This window comes from Siphateles boraxobius, unplaced genomic scaffold, assembly GCF_051911475.1.
Source record: "Siphateles boraxobius isolate OS27281-9 unplaced genomic scaffold, OSU_SipBor_1 26, whole genome shotgun sequence".
Lineage (NCBI taxonomy): Eukaryota > Metazoa > Chordata > Actinopteri > Cypriniformes > Leuciscidae > Siphateles > Siphateles boraxobius.
This window is the reverse complement of record NW_027508876.1, coordinates 24890840-24908873: the sequence shown is the minus strand read 5'-3', so window position 1 is coordinate 24908873 and position 18034 is coordinate 24890840. Positions and strand designations below refer to the sequence as shown.

At 37.3% G+C, this 18034-nt stretch overlaps 1 protein-coding gene across 4 annotated transcripts; it reads left to right on the top strand.

The window, feature by feature from the left end:
- Positions 1–275: 275 nt before the first annotated feature.
- Positions 276–17991, top strand: tlcd4a (TLC domain containing 4a). 4 transcript variants are annotated; one of them, XM_077245102.1, is made up of 7 exons: positions 276–634; positions 5318–5510; positions 6616–6705; positions 6851–6909; positions 8111–8205; positions 13520–13593; positions 15365–17991. In XM_077245102.1, exons 2-7 carry the CDS (start codon positions 5356–5358, stop codon positions 15678–15680), a joined length of 789 nt encoding a protein of 262 aa, XP_077101217.1. In that variant the 5' UTR covers positions 276–634; positions 5318–5355; the 3' UTR covers positions 15681–17991. The 4 variants fall into 4 exon arrangements, with proteins under 4 accessions (XP_077101217.1, XP_077101216.1, XP_077101218.1 ...); XM_077245101.1 differs by having other exon boundaries at positions 279–634; positions 5341–5510; XM_077245103.1 differs by lacking the exon at positions 8111–8205 and having other exon boundaries at positions 319–634; positions 5341–5510; positions 6851–6878.
- Positions 17992–18034: the final 43 nt, after the last annotated feature.

The following is an 18034-nucleotide window of genomic DNA, read 5'->3' as shown; positions in this document are numbered from 1 at the left end:
CGTCGGGCTCAGTGATAGGCTGCAGCAGTTCCCGGTTCCCAGTTTTTTGGCTTCAATATCTCGAAAAGATGAATCTTTCCCGTAGCGTAAGCTATACTTACGCAATACGAGAGAACCTCTCGTAAGAGAACGCATATTATATTTAATGAATCAGTTGGGGGAATTAATTCAGTCACTCACGTCACGTCTACTGGACGTAACCGACGTATCCTGCAGAAACATCCTACCTCGCTCTGAACGAATCTTTTGGTCGGATTCAAAAGATTCGACTCACTGATGAATCAAAATTCCCACCAGAAGAGAGTGGCAGTTATTCTTGTGTGTGAATATCTCTTTAAGAATGAAGCTGAAATTGGATCCTTTCACCACCATCACATACAGCCATCACCACCAGTTTCAATCATCCTCAACATGTTCTCAACGACGCGCGCTTATAAAACGCACACGCATCGTAGATTGAGAATATTATAAGGCTTCCGTTTCTGTTTGATATGAAATCATGCATTTCATATCGCCGTGGAGAGAGGAGAATCATGCATGTGTCTGACTGACGAAAAACACGGATTTTTATCAGCCCATGTTTTCAAACACCATGCACAACTAACCAACAGACACTATTGATGATTGATAAGAGGTAAGCATGGGTTAATACATGTATTGCATGACATCAAACAATATTTTATTGCATAAGCGCTGTGTTTTTAGCCAGTATTGCGGTGTGATTTGGCCTAAAGAAAGAAAGGCATATCGGAAACAACACGAGTCGATTACCGTCCATCGCTATGTTTTTGACCTTTAATAGAGATGTGATCCATATGTGTTATCAAACAGTCAGTGCTGAATTGCAGTCGATGTATATTTGACACGCGCCCATCTTCATAAAATGCACATCTAAGCAAAAATATAGATATGTGCATTTGTTACACAAGCTATGCGGTTCAATGCAGTAACGTTATATCAGTCGAAGTTAGATGACCGACTTTGACAAATGAAGGCTATAAAATTACATCTGTGTTTAGCATTTAAATAGGCTAACGTTATGGTCGAATCTGCACTGAAGATGCATGCATGTCAGTATGAAGGGAAACATTTTGTTTAGGTTTGTGACTAGAAAAACATGAACTTTTACTTTTACGAATGAAAATATTAAATGAAGCACAGGTTTTGCGAAAGTGTTTAAGATTCTTCATCAATATGTGTTTCTGACTTTTAAAAACTTTCTTCTGGGGTCTTTTATTCTGCTCTCCCTTTTTTGGTTTACTTTCAGTTTTGAGAGCTGCCTGCTGTGTGTGAAAAATAACCAATGAAAAGACTTTAAAAAATAGTTTAAAACACTTGCCAATCTCTTAGAAATGTAATATTTGTAGTCATTTTTTGTTTAAAAAAACTTAAATGCCATTTTTCAAAAAAGGTTTTGATGTTAATGTCTTGTGGTTCAACAATCAGCCACTGGTAAAACATTACCTCTATCGTCTTTTCAAGACAAACATAATTTTACAAATATCATGATTTTTTGAATCATGACTATAATTATCATTTTGTGTATGTATGTATATATGTATGACATGTACTTTGTAGATTTTTGCTTTAGCTCTGCAGTTTGCTCATGGATTTATTAAAGCATTCATTTTATCCATTCTGCTGCTGTATGAGCCTTGCTTTGCTCAGCTAATCTTTCATTCATAAGGCGGCACTGCTTTTCTTAATATATGATGCATTCACTCAATGCACTAAAGCATGCCAGCAATGCAGCTTTATCAATGCTGTGATCTGCCTTCTACATTACAAACCTGTACATCAGAATGGAAAGCATCTTAATCTACCCAAGACTTTTCCGCCACTGAAGGCTTTTACTGTTGATTTTTGTGGTTAAGTTCATGATACATGCACACACAGCAGAAGACGTGCATACATGTGTTCATCTGAGAACTGCTGAACTTCCTGTTGTGTCACAGCCATTGCCATACATTGCTTCGTGACCTCTTTGGATGCCTGCCCTTCACAACCAGCATGAACCTGTATAGGGACTGTAAATACATTCACCCCCACCCCCAACCTGACTGGGTGGACATGTGTGCCTATTGCAACATAAAGAACATCTAAATTTAGTTACAGCATGTTTTTTGACTCCCATCACCCCATGAGTAGATGTGCTGATGTCACAGCACATCTCCTTCAGTTCTTTGAACATGTTCTAAAATATAGATGGTAAGTGAACCATGTTCGCTTACTATAAACTCAATTGTTTATATCCTCTTAAAGGGGCATTCGGCAACTATTTCAACTTAATAAAACCGTTTAGAAATCATTTGGATGGTTTAATAACCTGTTCTGGTGAGAACGGTGACTTTCCCCGCTCCCCCCAGCGTTCCCAGGCGGAAAACCAACCTTGCAACATGGGGACTAACGTCCCGGTAAGTTTGAAATAGGAAGTCTTGTGAGAAGCGAGAACGAGCGAGAAACGCAAACTGCTTTACGGCAATTCGACATAAACACACATGCCGCCCTCAATGTGTATGATGTATTACCCACATCGGTAGACATAGCTCCACACGATAAAGTTGGTCGGCTCCAATAATCACAAATGCACATGTGCAGCGGGGGGAGAAGGGTGCCGCAAGTGAGTTTTTTATGACATTGTTGTGAAATATACGCCTCACAGCTGTAGGGGGAGCTCGCTGAGAAAACATGAAATAGAAATAGCTAGAGTTGCCGAATGCCCCTTTTAATGCTTATGCAGTTTTCAACCGGCTTTTGTATTGTTACAATTAGGGCTAGGTGAAAAAAGCAAAAAAAGATTCCTTGATTTTAATTGATTCTTAAACCCCAAGAATCAATCTTTTAGTGTATATATATATATATATATATATATATATATATATACACACTAAAAGATTGTGAAAGTGTAACGGGCATTATGGCTAAATAAGTCCCGCCTTCTAAATAGGAGCCAATCGCTGATTGGTAAAGTCATCACGTCACTGCTGCCGTAGAAATCTCCGGTTCCTATATAAACAGTCAGTGTTCCGAGATGCACGGTTATGATTGCGCATTAGCTTGTTCCAGCTTAAATGTTTTTTTTTCTTTTTTTTTGTTGTTGTCATATTTCATTGGGGACTTCAAATATTAAATTTAATATTTAAGCTTGACGAACAGTTTTGGAGAATTTGGTGTTACCCCATTCAAAGAGAGAGGAGCTGCACTTTCATGCAAACTATTTTAAACCATTCAAGCGCGAAAGATGCAAAAGAGAACAAAATTCCTTACTTGTGCACTGTGTGAGAAGTTTTGTGTGCACACATCTGTAGCGCACCCACAGAAAGCAAGTTTTCTGTCATGTCTTCTTGCACAGGATTTTCAGAGGAATGTTCATTTTATATATTTTGGTTGCATTTGAAGGCTCATAAAAATGTAACTGGTTGTGTAAAATAGGCACATACCATTATATAGATCCATATACCCATGAATCTAATCAAATCGTATCGCAGGATTTTTTGAGGTATCAGCAAATATTGTATCGCTGGCTACCAGAATCAATATCAGATAGTATGGTAATGAACCTTCCGATTTACAGACATCCACGTTAGTTGGTAAACATTAGACAGCAACACAGTGTCGGCCCAGATCCGGCCCACATCTGGGCCGTGTGGAATCCATGTGTACCAGATGTGGGCCGGATCTGGGCCGACACTATGTTGCTGTCTTCCAACTACAAGTCAATGGAAGACTAGTGTAAGGAAACCTGCAGTTCTGTTACCGCTAGTGGGACACTTTTTGTTTTTTTTAAGGTCGTTGGTATACCCTTGTTTGGGAGATTTAATTAGGCACTGTTTTTTGTAACAATAGTTAGCAAGTTAAGGCATGTCAGGATAGTTATGAGTGGCTGACTTTTAATTAAACAACCCTGTGAACAAGATGGATCATTAATATTTGAAAGAATGTACATTTTAAATCTGTATCTCTGCTAAACTTAGTACTCTACAGTGTAGATGACCTCAAAGCTAGTACACATGGTCTAAAAGCCACAAAACTCCAATTTCATGGTTTTCAAATCTGTGTCAGTCTCTTTTCTCTACACTCTCAGTTCAAAGGGTTCATGTTTTGTACTGAACCCTATATCTGAGTATATATTTCTATCGTCCTTTGAACACTTGTAGCCTTAGGTAAGAGTGCAATTCATGTTTTCCATTAGCCATTATGGGGCAGAGGTCATGAAAGTAGATCAGCGGGAAATGTTACGAGGACTAAGATGGCCACTGTAAGATGTCTTGTAAAATAATGCTTCTTCCATGAGTATTTTTGAATTTTCTATTTGTCAAGGACATACTTGTATGTCTTATGTATAACAGTTTATTTCACAGTATTTTTCAGCAAAAATATCGAATAAGTGTTGTGTAATATATTTTTATATGAATAAATATTTAAAATCACTAGAATATAGATAGATAAAATAAAGTTAAACACACGCACATACTTAATTCAGTGAATTAAATTTTATTAAATTAAAGTGAATTAAACTTGTTTACAAATGAAAGGTTTAAAAAAAAAACATGCTCAATGACTTTAAAGGCTGATACGGCCTAGCCTTGAACTAGATTACGTCCAGCTGACAATTTGAATGTTAACCCTGTGGCTTTTATTTCTGCTGAACCACCATATATGGAAGAAAGTAAAATCACTCGTTACAGGAAGTGAGAATAGCTCAGGTGAGCATGAATGCAGTGTCTGTGCTGCCGATTTACTCCTGCTAAACCCAGCTGGAATGCTGAGATTATTTTGGCCAAAGGATTATCATTATGGATCACTGCTTCCTTTTTTGCTTCAAAGGGGACAGACTTGTTTTTCTGGTGCACAATGAGCCAGGCTGAAAGAGGAACTGTTAAAACTCTTGCTTTTTTTTTTTTAAACACCAGACTTAAGATTTCACCTTTAGGAGAAGGTTGACATTTAGATCTGAGTATGATGTGTGTATATATACAGCGCTACCATCAAGGATTACATGCGTATTGTCATTTATTACAAACAAAAGCCCACTGTTGATTTCCAGAACAGTTGTGTAACCAGAATGTCTGAGATTTTGGAGTCTTTTGGAATGGTCAACAAACTCTTACGTCACGCCTGGCTGCATTAATAGCATCAACCAATGATTGTTTTAGTTTTCTGAGTGGGAGATAGAGACATGGGCTTTATATCACCTCATTTGTTTTTCCTCACAAACACCGTAATGCCATAGGGCATGTCTGTTAAACATTTACTTAGCTTTTCTCCTGGCTAGAGAATCTCAACGGCACATTGATGTTCATGTCTTTTTTTAAAGCAACTTCAACTGTCTTCTTGCAGTGGGGTCGGGTGGCCATGGACCCCTTCAGCCAGCTGATCCTGCTCATCTCGGTGGTGAGTTTTTGCACCTTCCAGTGGCTCTTTCACAGCGTGAGCCCCTGGGTGTCGTCCAGAATCAGCCCTGGCTTCCTCAAACTCACCCACAAACAGAAGATCGAGTGGAACTCAAGGTAATGAAGCATGCTTGTTCTTTCTGTATGTGTTGTCTTCTCATGATCAGATGTATCTGTAGATATTCCGTGTTTCTTATGTACAACATAGCTGTGTGTGTTTGATTCACTAAAAGTTCGTAAAAGTCATTTGTTTAGGAATCATGCTAGTCTGGTTGCACTGTGCAGGTCTGATTCATTAAAAAGAACTGGCTCAAAAGACTCATTGTACTGGATGTTTTTGATTCACTAAAAAGAACCGCCTCATTAGAGTCATTCGTTTAGGAAATGGACTGTACTGGTCAGACGCTGTGTGTTTCTGAGTCACTAAAAAGAACTGACTCATTCATTCAGGAATCATTTAAACGCATAGTTTGATTCACATAAAAGAACTGGCTCATATAGTTATTTGTTTAGGTATTTGTGAATCTTTTAAACAACTGGTTGTTTGGTTTACTAAATGATTTGGCTCGAATAACTCATTTGTTCAGGAATCAGGAATTCAGTTTTTGATTCATTAAAAAAAAAACGCTCAGAAGTAATTTGTTTAGGAATTGGATGAACCTGGCTGCTCTGTGTGGTTTTGATTCACTAAAAAGAACTGAATCAAAAGACATTCACGAATAATTTAGACAAAAGTGGTAAGGTTGCAATGTATGTTTTTGATTTACTCATAAGAGTAATTTGTTTCGGAATCAAATAGGAATTACAATTATACATACAGTTACAATAATGTATAGGCTAAGAGCCATTCTTAACAGGCAGTATGTTGAATATAGCCAGTGGATTCGCAGTGGCACTTTAAATATTTCCCTGTTAAATGTCTTATCAGGAGAACCTACGGAGAGAAGGTTGTAAGCTGGCACTCAAAATGACTAATGTCTGTGTATGCAGAAAGAAACTTAGGGAAGATAGCAGTGATCATTTGCTCATTTCAACGGCTGTCAAGAGAACAGCCAGCTGGAAGAGATCTTTAGATGTAGGGCACTCAGCATCTGGTTGATTGACAGCAGTCAATTGCTCTGTTTCGATCGTTTCAACTTGACATGGTTCTACGGGAGAAGCAGCCCACTATAAAGACTGCTGTCATGTGTGATTAAACCCTTTCCCTTGCGTGTGTCTGCAGGACAGTGTCCACGCTCCACGCCCTGTTGGTCGGCCTTTTCTGCCTCTACATCCTGTTCTTCGATGAGGCCGTCAATCAGGACCCAGTATGGTGAGCGCCCTGCCCTCGAGATGACCCGTCACACTGCATGCTGGGAAAGCACTGCTCTTTACAGACTAGCAGGACTCTCTCAGTAACTGTTGTAACGTGGTCTTGCAGTAATCTCAGTGCCTTGTTCTCATCTTTACCACAACAGGGGAGATCCTACTCTGGTGAAGATAAACGTGAGCATTACTACAGGCTACCTCATATCTGGTGAGAGCTTACGGCAGATGTCTGACTTTGGTGGAGGGTTTTTGTTTGAGAGCTGGATCATGCATAAAAATGCAGGATATTTTTGTTTGTTGTAATATTGAGAGTTTTTCCTTTTTTATTTATTTTATTTCAATTTATGAAAATGCTTATAATTATTCTTATGATTGTAATGCTGGGTAAGGGACATATAAGTTGATATCGTAATGTAATATTTGCATTAAAAAAAATCTCTAAAAATGAATCAACCATATAACAGCTTCACAGCCATCAAAGTCATCCGATGTTGGCTGAGACTTTGCAGGGATATTTCACACAAAAATGAAAATTCTTTCATTAATTACTCACCCTCATGTCGTTCCAAACGCTTTGACGCTTTAAAAAGTTCATAAAGAGATCGTGAAACTAATCCATATGAATTGATCGGTTTAGTCCAAATTTTCAGAAGAGACTCGATCGCTTTATATGATGAACAGATTGATTTTAGCCTTTTATTCACATATAAACATTGATCAGCGAACATAAACAGAAGCTCAAACGTGCTGCGTAACACGAGAATGAACCTTGTTGGTTCTCGCATGTCAAGCGAACATGTTTGAGCTTTCGTTTACCATAACTGATGTGTGAGTTTATGAATGTTTATATGTGAATAAAAGCCTAAATCAGTTCATCATAAAAAGCGATCAAGAGACTTCAGAAAATTTGGACTAAACCGCTCAAGTCATATGGATTAGTTTTATGATCTCTTTATGAACTTTTTGAAGCGTCAAAAGTGTCAGTTGCAAAGCTGTCAATGGAGGGACAAAAAGCTCTCAGATTTCATCAAAAGTATTTTCATTTGTGTTCCGAAGATGAACAAAAGTCTTACAGGTTTGGAACGACATGAGGGTGAGTAATTAATAACAGAATTGTCATTTTTGGGTGGACTATAGTTTTAAGGAATACTCTGAAACAACGTTACATGACCAGAGACATAATTTTTGGTGCTGCAAAAGTCCCTAGATAAATGTCCATGTGAGATGAGGCCATATTATTAAACGATAATATGGCCTTATCTCACATGGAAACCAAGAAGTAGCTCTTTGAATGTATTAAGTCACTTTTGTGGCAGTGTTTTGTGTACATGCTAAATTAAAACTGGCAAAATCATAATCCTGAAAGTAGTTCTGACTCTTCTCGCCTTTTTGTTCTGTGTGTTTTTCAGATCTGCTGCTTATATTTTACTATTGGAGAGCAATAGGAGACAAGTTTTTTGTAATCCACCACCTGGCGGCATTGTATGCTTACTACTTTGTACTGGTGAGTTCCCTGTTGTCCCATAACAGAACATGCAGGCAAGATGGGAAAGAGACAACCAAGAGTGAGCAGTGGTAGTGTCAGGTGTGCAGCTGGTGCTGAAAGCTCTGTGTTCCCTATAAACAGAGGAACATGATGAACAGAATTCTGCTGGAAGTCATTTTCTTCAGAAGGATTTATCCCATTTGTGTCATTCCATTCACTATACACGTCACCTTTTTAAAATGTATTGCAAACATGTTGAGCATTCAGAGCACTCCTCCAACATTGTTTAAGGGTTAGTTCACCCAAAAATGAAAATTCTATCAGTAATTACTCACACTCATGTTGTTCCAACCCCGTAAGGCTTTCGTTCATCTTCAGAACACAAATTAAGATATTTTTGATTAAATCTGAGAGCTGTCTTACTCCTTCATAGGCTGCTAGATAATTGCATCTGCCGGCCCAGAAAAGTTATTAAAGATAAACGCTTGATAAACTTAAGATTGAGCCACTGTAGTCACTTGGACTATTTTAACGATGTCTTTACTAACTTTTCTGGGCCGGCAGATGCAATTTACCTTGCTCACTCCTATGAAGGAGTGAGCCAGCTCTCAGATTTCATCAAAAATATATTGATTTGTGTTCCGAAAATGAACGAAAGTCTTACGGGGTTGGAACAACATGAGGGTGAGTAATTACTGACAGAATTTTCATTTTTGGGTGAACTATCCCTTTAAAGTGAATGTTAGCTGCTGGCTTTCTGGGATACTTCTGATTGGTCATTTATGTGGCACCGCAGGCAAATTGCAGCAAATATATTTGTATTATGACAGGAGCTGGCCACTAGTAGCTAGTTTCATGTCTGTCATTACAATCGGTGGTCTGTCTTTTTCCCACATAATTTAACTAAAATCTTTTTTTATGCATTTATTGATGCATTTATTTATCTATGCATGCAAGTCACAGTGTAATAAGCAGGATAATGAACTGTCTGGCATCATAAACCCCAACGGGAATCTTGTATCAACGTTATAGGGTTTATTTAGCACTAAGCAATAATAACAAACTGACTGTACATTATATATCTTAAATGTCAAGGAATTATTGTACAAATAACCGCACACTGTCATTCTGGTTTAGTGACCTCCTTTGGATATTCATAACAAAATTTGACCTCATATTGGGCCTGTGACCTTCTCTGAATACATTACTAAGAAGTAACAAGGCCCTTATTTCTTTAAAGTTCTCATTTGTAAAAAAATATTTTTATTTACAATTAGGGATGAGCAATCCAACTAAATAGTTAATTATGTTAGGTTATTTTATATAATTTATTAGTTTGCACAGTAAAACTGTCTTTGGAAAAAGTTTTATTACATTTTTAAAGCACCGCCATTGCGTACAACACATTCAGGCTGATGTCTTTAACATTTTTGTTAAAGAGTTGGACTTTTTTTAATGCATCTTAAGTTATGCAGTCTGTCCTGTTCTGTTGTGCTCCCTCTAGTTTTGAGCACAATAACACATCTTATGTAAGCCGTTTCTAAGAAACTTGTATTTGTTGCTCATCCCTATTTACTATATCCTTAGTTTATTGTTAAAATGGTCTCCAAATGTTTGCATATACCAGCCCAGATCTTTAACCACTAGACTACACCACCCACTGAGGCCACTGCTGTTCACTCTTGGTTCAGTTGTACGGTTACCCTCTAGGTCACCAGGTTCTGTAGCTGATTATGATGATGATGATGATTATGATGATGATGATGGTATTTTTTGCATGGAATGCTCATTGACGGTTATGCAGAAGTCCATTCTCTCCTCTTCAACTCCTCTTCTACCTCGCTGACCCCCCCTCAGCAACTCTAAACGGTCAGTTGTGGCCCGGGTCTCGGTCTCGGGCCAGACTGCACCGGATTGTGTGCATGTGTTGACGCTCGCTGCTCCTGTGGTGCCGTTGGAGGGTTTCTTGTGTGCATGCTCTGATACCTTCCCCTGCTTTGAGCCGATCTTCCTCCTAAAAACTCTCTCTTCTGAAACCTAACATCCACATCTCAACTGCAGGATGAGTAACGGCGAGAAAGCACTTGTTTGTTGGGCTGTGTCGAGATTCTCTATAATCCACACTAAGGTTTTGAAGAATAACAGGTTGATCTGGTCCTCAACTGAATTCTAAATAACTACACATTTAGTTACACAACTTGTTGCAAAACTGGGAAACTTGTTGCACAAGTTGTGCTTTTTGATAGAAATTTGAAAGAAAACAAACAACACCTAAAACGGCATCAGTTGATGCTCAGTTGTTTGGCATAGGTGATTCTGTGAAATGGGTGCCTTTGGTAATATTTTTAACAGTATATCAGACAAAGAATATCTTGAAATGTTAATAAATTGGCATAAGCCTGTATTTGTTCAAGTCATTCATATATAATCCTTAGTGACCTAACATAACTAACATATTTTTCTTGGTCATGCTTGCACGTTGTGTGCACTAACGCATGAGTTGTTACATTTTTTTTGTCATATACTGTAACGTATTATTACTTACGATCAGCTGTAATTCCACTATCTGCCTTGATGATGATGATGATGTTGATAATAACAATAAATTTAAATTTCACTGATATATTACTGTACAACAGGGACTCAAACGGCACACGTTATATAGAATGACCATGACAAATGATTTCTGGTGGCTTAATTTGTTGTCTTAGTGTGTACATTTCTAAAAACCTCAGCTGCACCAAAAAAAAAAAAAAAAAATCTGATTCCTAAATATGCATATGGGGCAGCGACTGATGATATTCATGGCTTTGTTGCTTGTATACCTTAGTTACCTTGATTTAATGCAACTTTGAGGATCGCCTCAAAACCTGAACGTGCATTTTGTTGTCAGGATGTAGACCATACTGTCACTGGTCACTTTTATGACTGCCTTTTTCTAAATTATTACATGATAATAGATGTAATTTAACATGGAGCTGGAAGTCTCTGTTGGGTCTCACTGAGTAGTCAAGTCTGTCGTTCGAAATGTCATTCGTTGTTATTGTTTCCTGTGTTTAGAAATGCTATTAGTGTTCGAAGCAGAACGTTTTAGTGTCTTTTTTGTTATTATGTACTTCCCAGACTAAATTAGAATATTCGCCTTCTTTTTAGAACATTAAAGCATAATAAACCCCATCAATCTTTTCAGCGTTTAACAATTGTGCTTCATATTAAGAACAAAGCGTTTCGCTATATTTAATGCTGGCACATAACCTTAACAGTCTATCAAACGTTATTATTTTTAAGTAGTGTAAGATTGAATTAATTTGTCAGTGTGTCGTGCGATTTGTTCCTCATAGTGCATGTCCAATGAGTCTTAACTGTTGTTGCTGCTTTTGTCGTTCGTTCTTTTTGCATTTTTTCTGCACCTTTTTTTCCAAGAATCTGTCTGTCAGTCTGTCTCTGTCCCACCTAACATGACTTCTTGAATAACGCAGCCTCACTTCCTTTGACCAGCAAAACCCTTCATGCAAAAACTACCAGTGTCACTTTTAGTCAGGTTAGAAGATGAGGGTTATAGGCTTGGCTGATCTAGATGGACTCTCTCCTGTCTTGTCTGCTGTTCTGCTGTTATGGAACTCTGAGCAGTTACTGAAGCCCAGTTACAGTATGGACTTACCAGTACCTAGGGGTACCAGCATGCATCTGCTAGCCAACCTGATTATTATTTCATTTTTTTATTGATAATATGTGGTCCATTTTGCAGTAAGTATGCTAATGTGTTTTTTAATTGCAGCCCGCAAGGTAAGTGTGTTACCGAGATGCAAAAATGTTCAGGAATGATAATGTTTTTTGAGAGCAATGTTTCATTGGCACAGACTCAAGGAAAGGCTTCATTCTCTGACAAAACATGCATGGCTGACCATTGCTGCACTGATACAGTGGGATCTAAAAGTCTGAGACCACATTGCAAATTTTGGGATTTTACTAGTTCACCCAGAAATTAAAATTCTCTCATCATTTACTCAGTCTCATGTTCTTCCATACCTGTATTCATTTCTTACTTGTGCTGAACACAAAAAAGTTTCTGGTCCCCATAGTATTTTATTTTTCAAACTAGTCCAGCAACTGTTTGGCTACTCACATTCTTCAAAATATATTCTCCTATGTTCAGCTGCAGAAAGAACATACAGGTTTAGAACAACTTGATGGTGAGTAAATAAATTACCAAATTCTCATTTTTTGGTGATCCATCCCTTTAAGCTTAGGGGAAATGTTTACATGACAATGATGTACTAAAAACGAAACGTTTTTTCCTTTGCTTTTTTAATGTACAGATGACAACGTTGTCAAATTGATCCCCGTTCACAAGGATCCACGAAAACAAATAAAAACACTACTACGCATGCCAGTATTTGATGATGCCACTTTGAAAGGAAACACTATGTGCCTATATGAACACATGAGTAGAGTCCATGCACATGACCTCACATTATATACATTTTTTAAGTAAATTCAGTTATAAACATCTTATATATATCTGTGTGTGTGTGTAATGCTGTTTATTAATTTCAGTAATATTATCTGACATAATTTATAGTGAATAAATCAAAATTGAATTTTCACCAGTGGTCTCAGATATTTAGACTCAGACTGTATGTGCCTGACAATATGTGGCTTATTTGAAATGCTGACTGTTATTATTGACAAAAAAAGATTTGGTTTCTGATTTCATAATTAACCTTTCATTTGTTAGATCTCGTCTCTGTTAACCTTTTACAGTAATTACTACAGGGACAAATATCAGTAATATCAACAAAAAACTTGTTTGGCTCAATTTGACCGCACTATTAAAGTCAGATTATTTATTTAGGGAAAATAGACATTCCTTTATGATGAATGACTTTAACAAATCATAAATTTGATATATTATCATGAATCTATTTTTACTCATAATGCAAGTAATTTATCACCTCTACATATTCACTAAAATGACACGCTAAATATAGGCAGTAAATACTAAAAGGCATTATTTGATCTTAAAAATACATCCTGTATTAATAGAATAACCATGTCCATGCAACCTCCTTTCGGTGTTCTATTTTCTATGTTCTATCTACTTTAAAAAATATATATATATACTGTATATATATATATATATATATATATATTTGGTTTTTTTTTATGTCTGTCAGAGTGAAGTATCATAACTCAGCACCCAAGCAATTACTGTGGTACCTGACAGCAGGAGAGATTGGGACTGTTCATGGAGCTGATTCATGAGCCTGTGCCTTTCTATATAACTCGTGTCTGTGTCATTGTTTGTTTGTTCTTTGCCTTGTTTTTCCAGGGTCAAGGAATGTTGCCTTATTTTGCTAACTTCCGTCTGCTTGCAGAGTTTTCCACACCGTGTGTAAACCAACGGTAGGTATTTGGCTGATTAATGTTCCAAATATTTTACAGGCAAACTTTTTAGTGTTGCCCACCATGTCTTAAAGCCATTAGTGGTGGTTGAGGAGACCCCCCCCCCCCCTTTCTTTGTAATAGTAATGCGCTATATAAATGTAATGAATTATTATTATTATTATTATTATTATTAAAGACAACATAAAATCTGAATTAACACTCTTTACCCTTTCAGTAAATGTTCCTGAATATAAGTCGACTAGCCTAGTTGATTATTAGTCGTTCATTTAAGTCATTAGTCGATTAGTCAGGGAAGAAATTCTAAACCACAATAATGAGCATTTAAAATATTAAGTACTAAAGCGCGCACATGCATAAAGCTTGCTGCCGTAACACCGGCAAACATTGCGTTAACTTTTCTGAGATCAGAAGGTAAACAAAATAAATGGCTTATAATATAAATAACCACCTAACGGAATTTAAGGAAACAAAATGTTAGTGTGAAATTTAAGGAATTTAATTTAAGGAAAATATTTCAGTGTGAAATTAACAATGAAAATGCATATGCTTCTGTAGGAGTTTCTCAAGGATTGGTTATAATTGTTATATTGGAATTACTTCTTAGTAATTATACCCCTTTTTTGTGCCCCATCCCTGAGAAACACTCTGCACGGCCCTGCATACATTGGATTGATTTTAAGAACTTTAATATACTTTAGGGCTCCAGGCTGCACCGGCAGGTAAAACCTTTTGAGAGTGAAATTCAAGCCTTCAAGTGCTCCACGCTTTTCCAACACTCTAAATATGATCCAGTTTTTTTTAATGTGATTACGAAAAACATTATTTGTTCATCTGTCAAAGATGGTCCCCATTTGCAAAACTAAAAGTTTCAAGTTGTTGGAAAATCAAAACTTGGCAAGAAATGCTTTTTATTTAAAAATAATAATACATGAAATGACCTCTATAACCCATAGATGGCAGCAGAGGAGCACTCATTGGCTTATTTGCCATGTCCACTCCCTAATAATGTTTTTCACTGGGGTTTGTTTTTAAATGCTTATTTAGATATTATGAAATCCCTATTATAAAGAAATCAAGAAATATTTTTTTGTCAAAGTTTGACACTTTTTGTACTGAAGTATGAAATAGGAAAAACAAAACAATTGTGAAGAATTACACAGAAAGCAAGCAAAGAGCGGTCCTTTTATAATCACTGTAGCTGTTGGTCAGTTCAGTATGATACTATAGATGGAACAATGCTATAGAAGAACACTTTAATAAGAGTACAATATTTAAAATTTTCCCTATAAAAATTAGGCTGTTGTTAAAAGTTAATTTGATCTGCATCTCAACCCATGCTCAGTGCTTTACTGTCAAATGTTTTCCAAGAAACAAACATGTACTATTATTAGTTACTACAGTTATTATGCAAAACAATAGTAATTTTATGATTAAATTGCCTTTATGATTAACAATCCCCTTCAGCGCTGCCATATCAGGTGCTGGTGCCACTATCTGAAGAACTTAGTGGCACCGGTGCCACTGCTCTCAAACGTTAGTCTGGAGCCATATACTTGAAGTGTGCACCAAGCAATAGTAAAATACAAGTAGGCTATCGAATCGGTATCAGCATTTTCACTGATTTGGATCGGGGGCACAAACTTGTTTAGGACATCCCTAATTAAATGTATCAAATGCAATTTTATGCTGTCTTTAATAAGAAATGACAGAAATGTTTTGTTAGTAAACTAGTTTACAGCATGTCACTCTGCTCACTTGTGTTTTCCAGCTGGTTCTTTGAAGTGTTAGGTTACCCCAAAGTTTCCAAGCCCAACATGGCTAACGGGGTCCTGATGGCGGCTGTGTTTTTCCTGGTGCGGATCGCTGTCATGCCGGTATACTACAGCCGAATGTTCTCCGTGTACGGCACGGAGGCCTTCTACAGGGTCACCGTCGGTGGCCGTAGCGCCTGGATCTTCTCCAGCATCTGTCTGGACATCATGAACGTCATGTGGATGCATAAGATCGCCCGCGGCTGCTACAAAGTCCTGCGATCCAGCCAGAGGCTCAAACCTGAGATCCAGGAGAATGGAAAAACCGATTGAGCAAAAACGGGCTCGGACATTCGAATTTTGTTCACAAACAAGGGTCGTTGTCATGTTGACGGTCTTCAAGGGAGTGGACACTATTGCATGATAGTGACCGGTCGAGAATGAAAACCACCCCAGAGCAATATTTCACAGAGTTAAGACCTGAAACTCGGACACAGTGTCAAATAGAGATTCTAGTAGGCTACACCAGAAAAGACTGGCCGCCCACTTTTATTTTGTGTGTTTTCAAAACTGTACACCAGATGTGCAAACGACCCACTGTACAAGGTCGCCGGCTGAACTGTATTTTACTGTATGTTTCTGATTTCAAACCGTGGGCAGGTAAACCACATTATTTATTAATCAAAGTTCAGTCCGTCTCCCTCAATCACTGTACTGTGCAAAGGGGCCAAGCGGTCAGTGAGTAACCTGATGTTCACGTTTACTTCAAAGCCGCGTATATTGACTGTGAACGTTTCATCCACACAACTGCACTGCACTAAACGAGGAAAAGCAGCGACCGGGATCAGTGTACTTAAGACGAATCTCTTGGAAAATCCACCGTCATGCTGTACTTGCGATGTATTCGAAATTTTTCTGAGGAAATGATGGACTTCTGTCGATGTGGTCACATGTGGGTTTAAATAGCCAAAATATTTTCTATGTAAGTTAGTCTATACCAGATGCGAGCAGTGAACTCTTAATTAATACGAAACTGTTTTAAGAATGAAATCGGTTTACACTCGCTCCAGATTCCGTTCGGATTCCGTTGTGTTTCCACGAAACAGACGTCAAGATTTGTTCGCACTGTAGCCTACAGTTAATTGCATGCGGCAATGTTGTTCTCTGAATGTTTGCATTGTACATAGAAATTTTATTAACCATACAATAATACTTTTAATTACGTTTGTGTACAGTATATTCGATTAATACTGAACTTAAATTATCGATTTTGATTTGGAAATGGGTTTTAAAAGGGTATTCAAAAGAGCTTTGGTTTGTTTAGCTCATGAATGTTCGAGCCGAAGAGTTCTCGACGCCGGTGTCGATTAGTTTTCCTGCATCGTACCTAATTTATTGAACCAGTTTTACACTGGGAAGGCATGGTAATGTTTGTACGACATATTTATTATTTTTTAACAGAAAGATATAAAAATCGTCAATGTATCTGAGTAGATTTACAGCATATGAGAGATTTCACAATACAGAGATATACGAATTCATTTTAAAATTCATAGTCACTATGTAAGACAAATATAGTGTAGAATAGCCTATTCATGCTGTACACACATGCATTCAGTGGCGGCACAGATGTGAGTGCATGAATAGTTTTATTGATTTATGAAAGACAGCTAGAGAGATGGCTTACATCGATTTGCGCGGAAACAATTTGAAATCGGTTCTATTTTTATTGAACTTACTTGAATATTGAAATGCGTTATTCTGAGAGACAGACCTATAAAGAATTGTCTTTTATTGGCACGAGTAATACAGGAATCTATGTTGTGATTTTTGCCTTTGCATTCGATCACTTAAAATGCCTTTTTGTTTTCTTCAATAAACATCTTTTATTTACTACTTCTAGTGTCATTTTATACCACATGGTTCATTGTATAGGATATTCATGTAAAGGATGAATGATTATAACTTTGATTTATCTTTTTAGTTCACTCAAATGTTGCAACCAAAGGTCCGAAGTAAGAATGACTGTTTGAAGAATGTTCTTAATTTTGCATATTAAGTAAGTGGTTACACACCAACAGTTTCAGTATATTTTCGCCTACAGACAGGCATGATAGCACTGTTCAAATATAATATGAAGCAAACAAAGGAAAATAAGGGAAGACCGTTTATTCATTGTAATGACCTGCTGAGGGTCATTTCCAAGACAGGGTTGATCTATGAATCTATGGACAGTTAGATGTCATTAAAGAGTTTGTTGTTTGTTTGTTGTTTTGCCAAGACAATATTGAATTGTACTTTTCCAGTTCTGATTATTTTTGGGAAGTCCTTTCAATGCATAAAGGTCCAAACCCTCAGTATTCACTATTTATTTTTGGTTTATGAAATGTGGAGATGCACAAAATCATGACTGTGTTTTTATTGCTGATATATTCCATACTGTCACAGGAAATTGTTGCCATGTAAATGTTTACATATGTTCTTACAGTGGCCACAGGGATCATGTTCCCATACTGAAGGAAAGTGCATGTAGGGCCTACATGAGGAATGACAAGTTATTTTTGAACATTTTTGTTCTTTCACCTTAATTTGTCACATTATGCCATTTGCCTCAATAAAGCAATATGCTCATTTTGATCCATAATCATTTTGTATGTTCCTTCTTCAGTTCGGTATGTAGGCATATG

Excerpts from the sequence above, each read along its gene's own strand:
- tlcd4a (XM_077245102.1), top strand. The coding sequence starts at position 5,356 with ATGGACCCCTTCAGCCAGCTGATCCTGCTCATCTCGGTGGTGAGTTTT. Across the intron at positions 8,206-13,519 it reads ATGCTTACTACTTTGTACTG|GGTCAAGGAATGTTGCCTTA; the intron begins GTGAGTTCCCTG and ends TTGTTTTTCCAG. Across the intron at positions 13,594-15,364 it reads ACACCGTGTGTAAACCAACG|CTGGTTCTTTGAAGTGTTAG; the intron begins GTAGGTATTTGG and ends TGTGTTTTCCAG.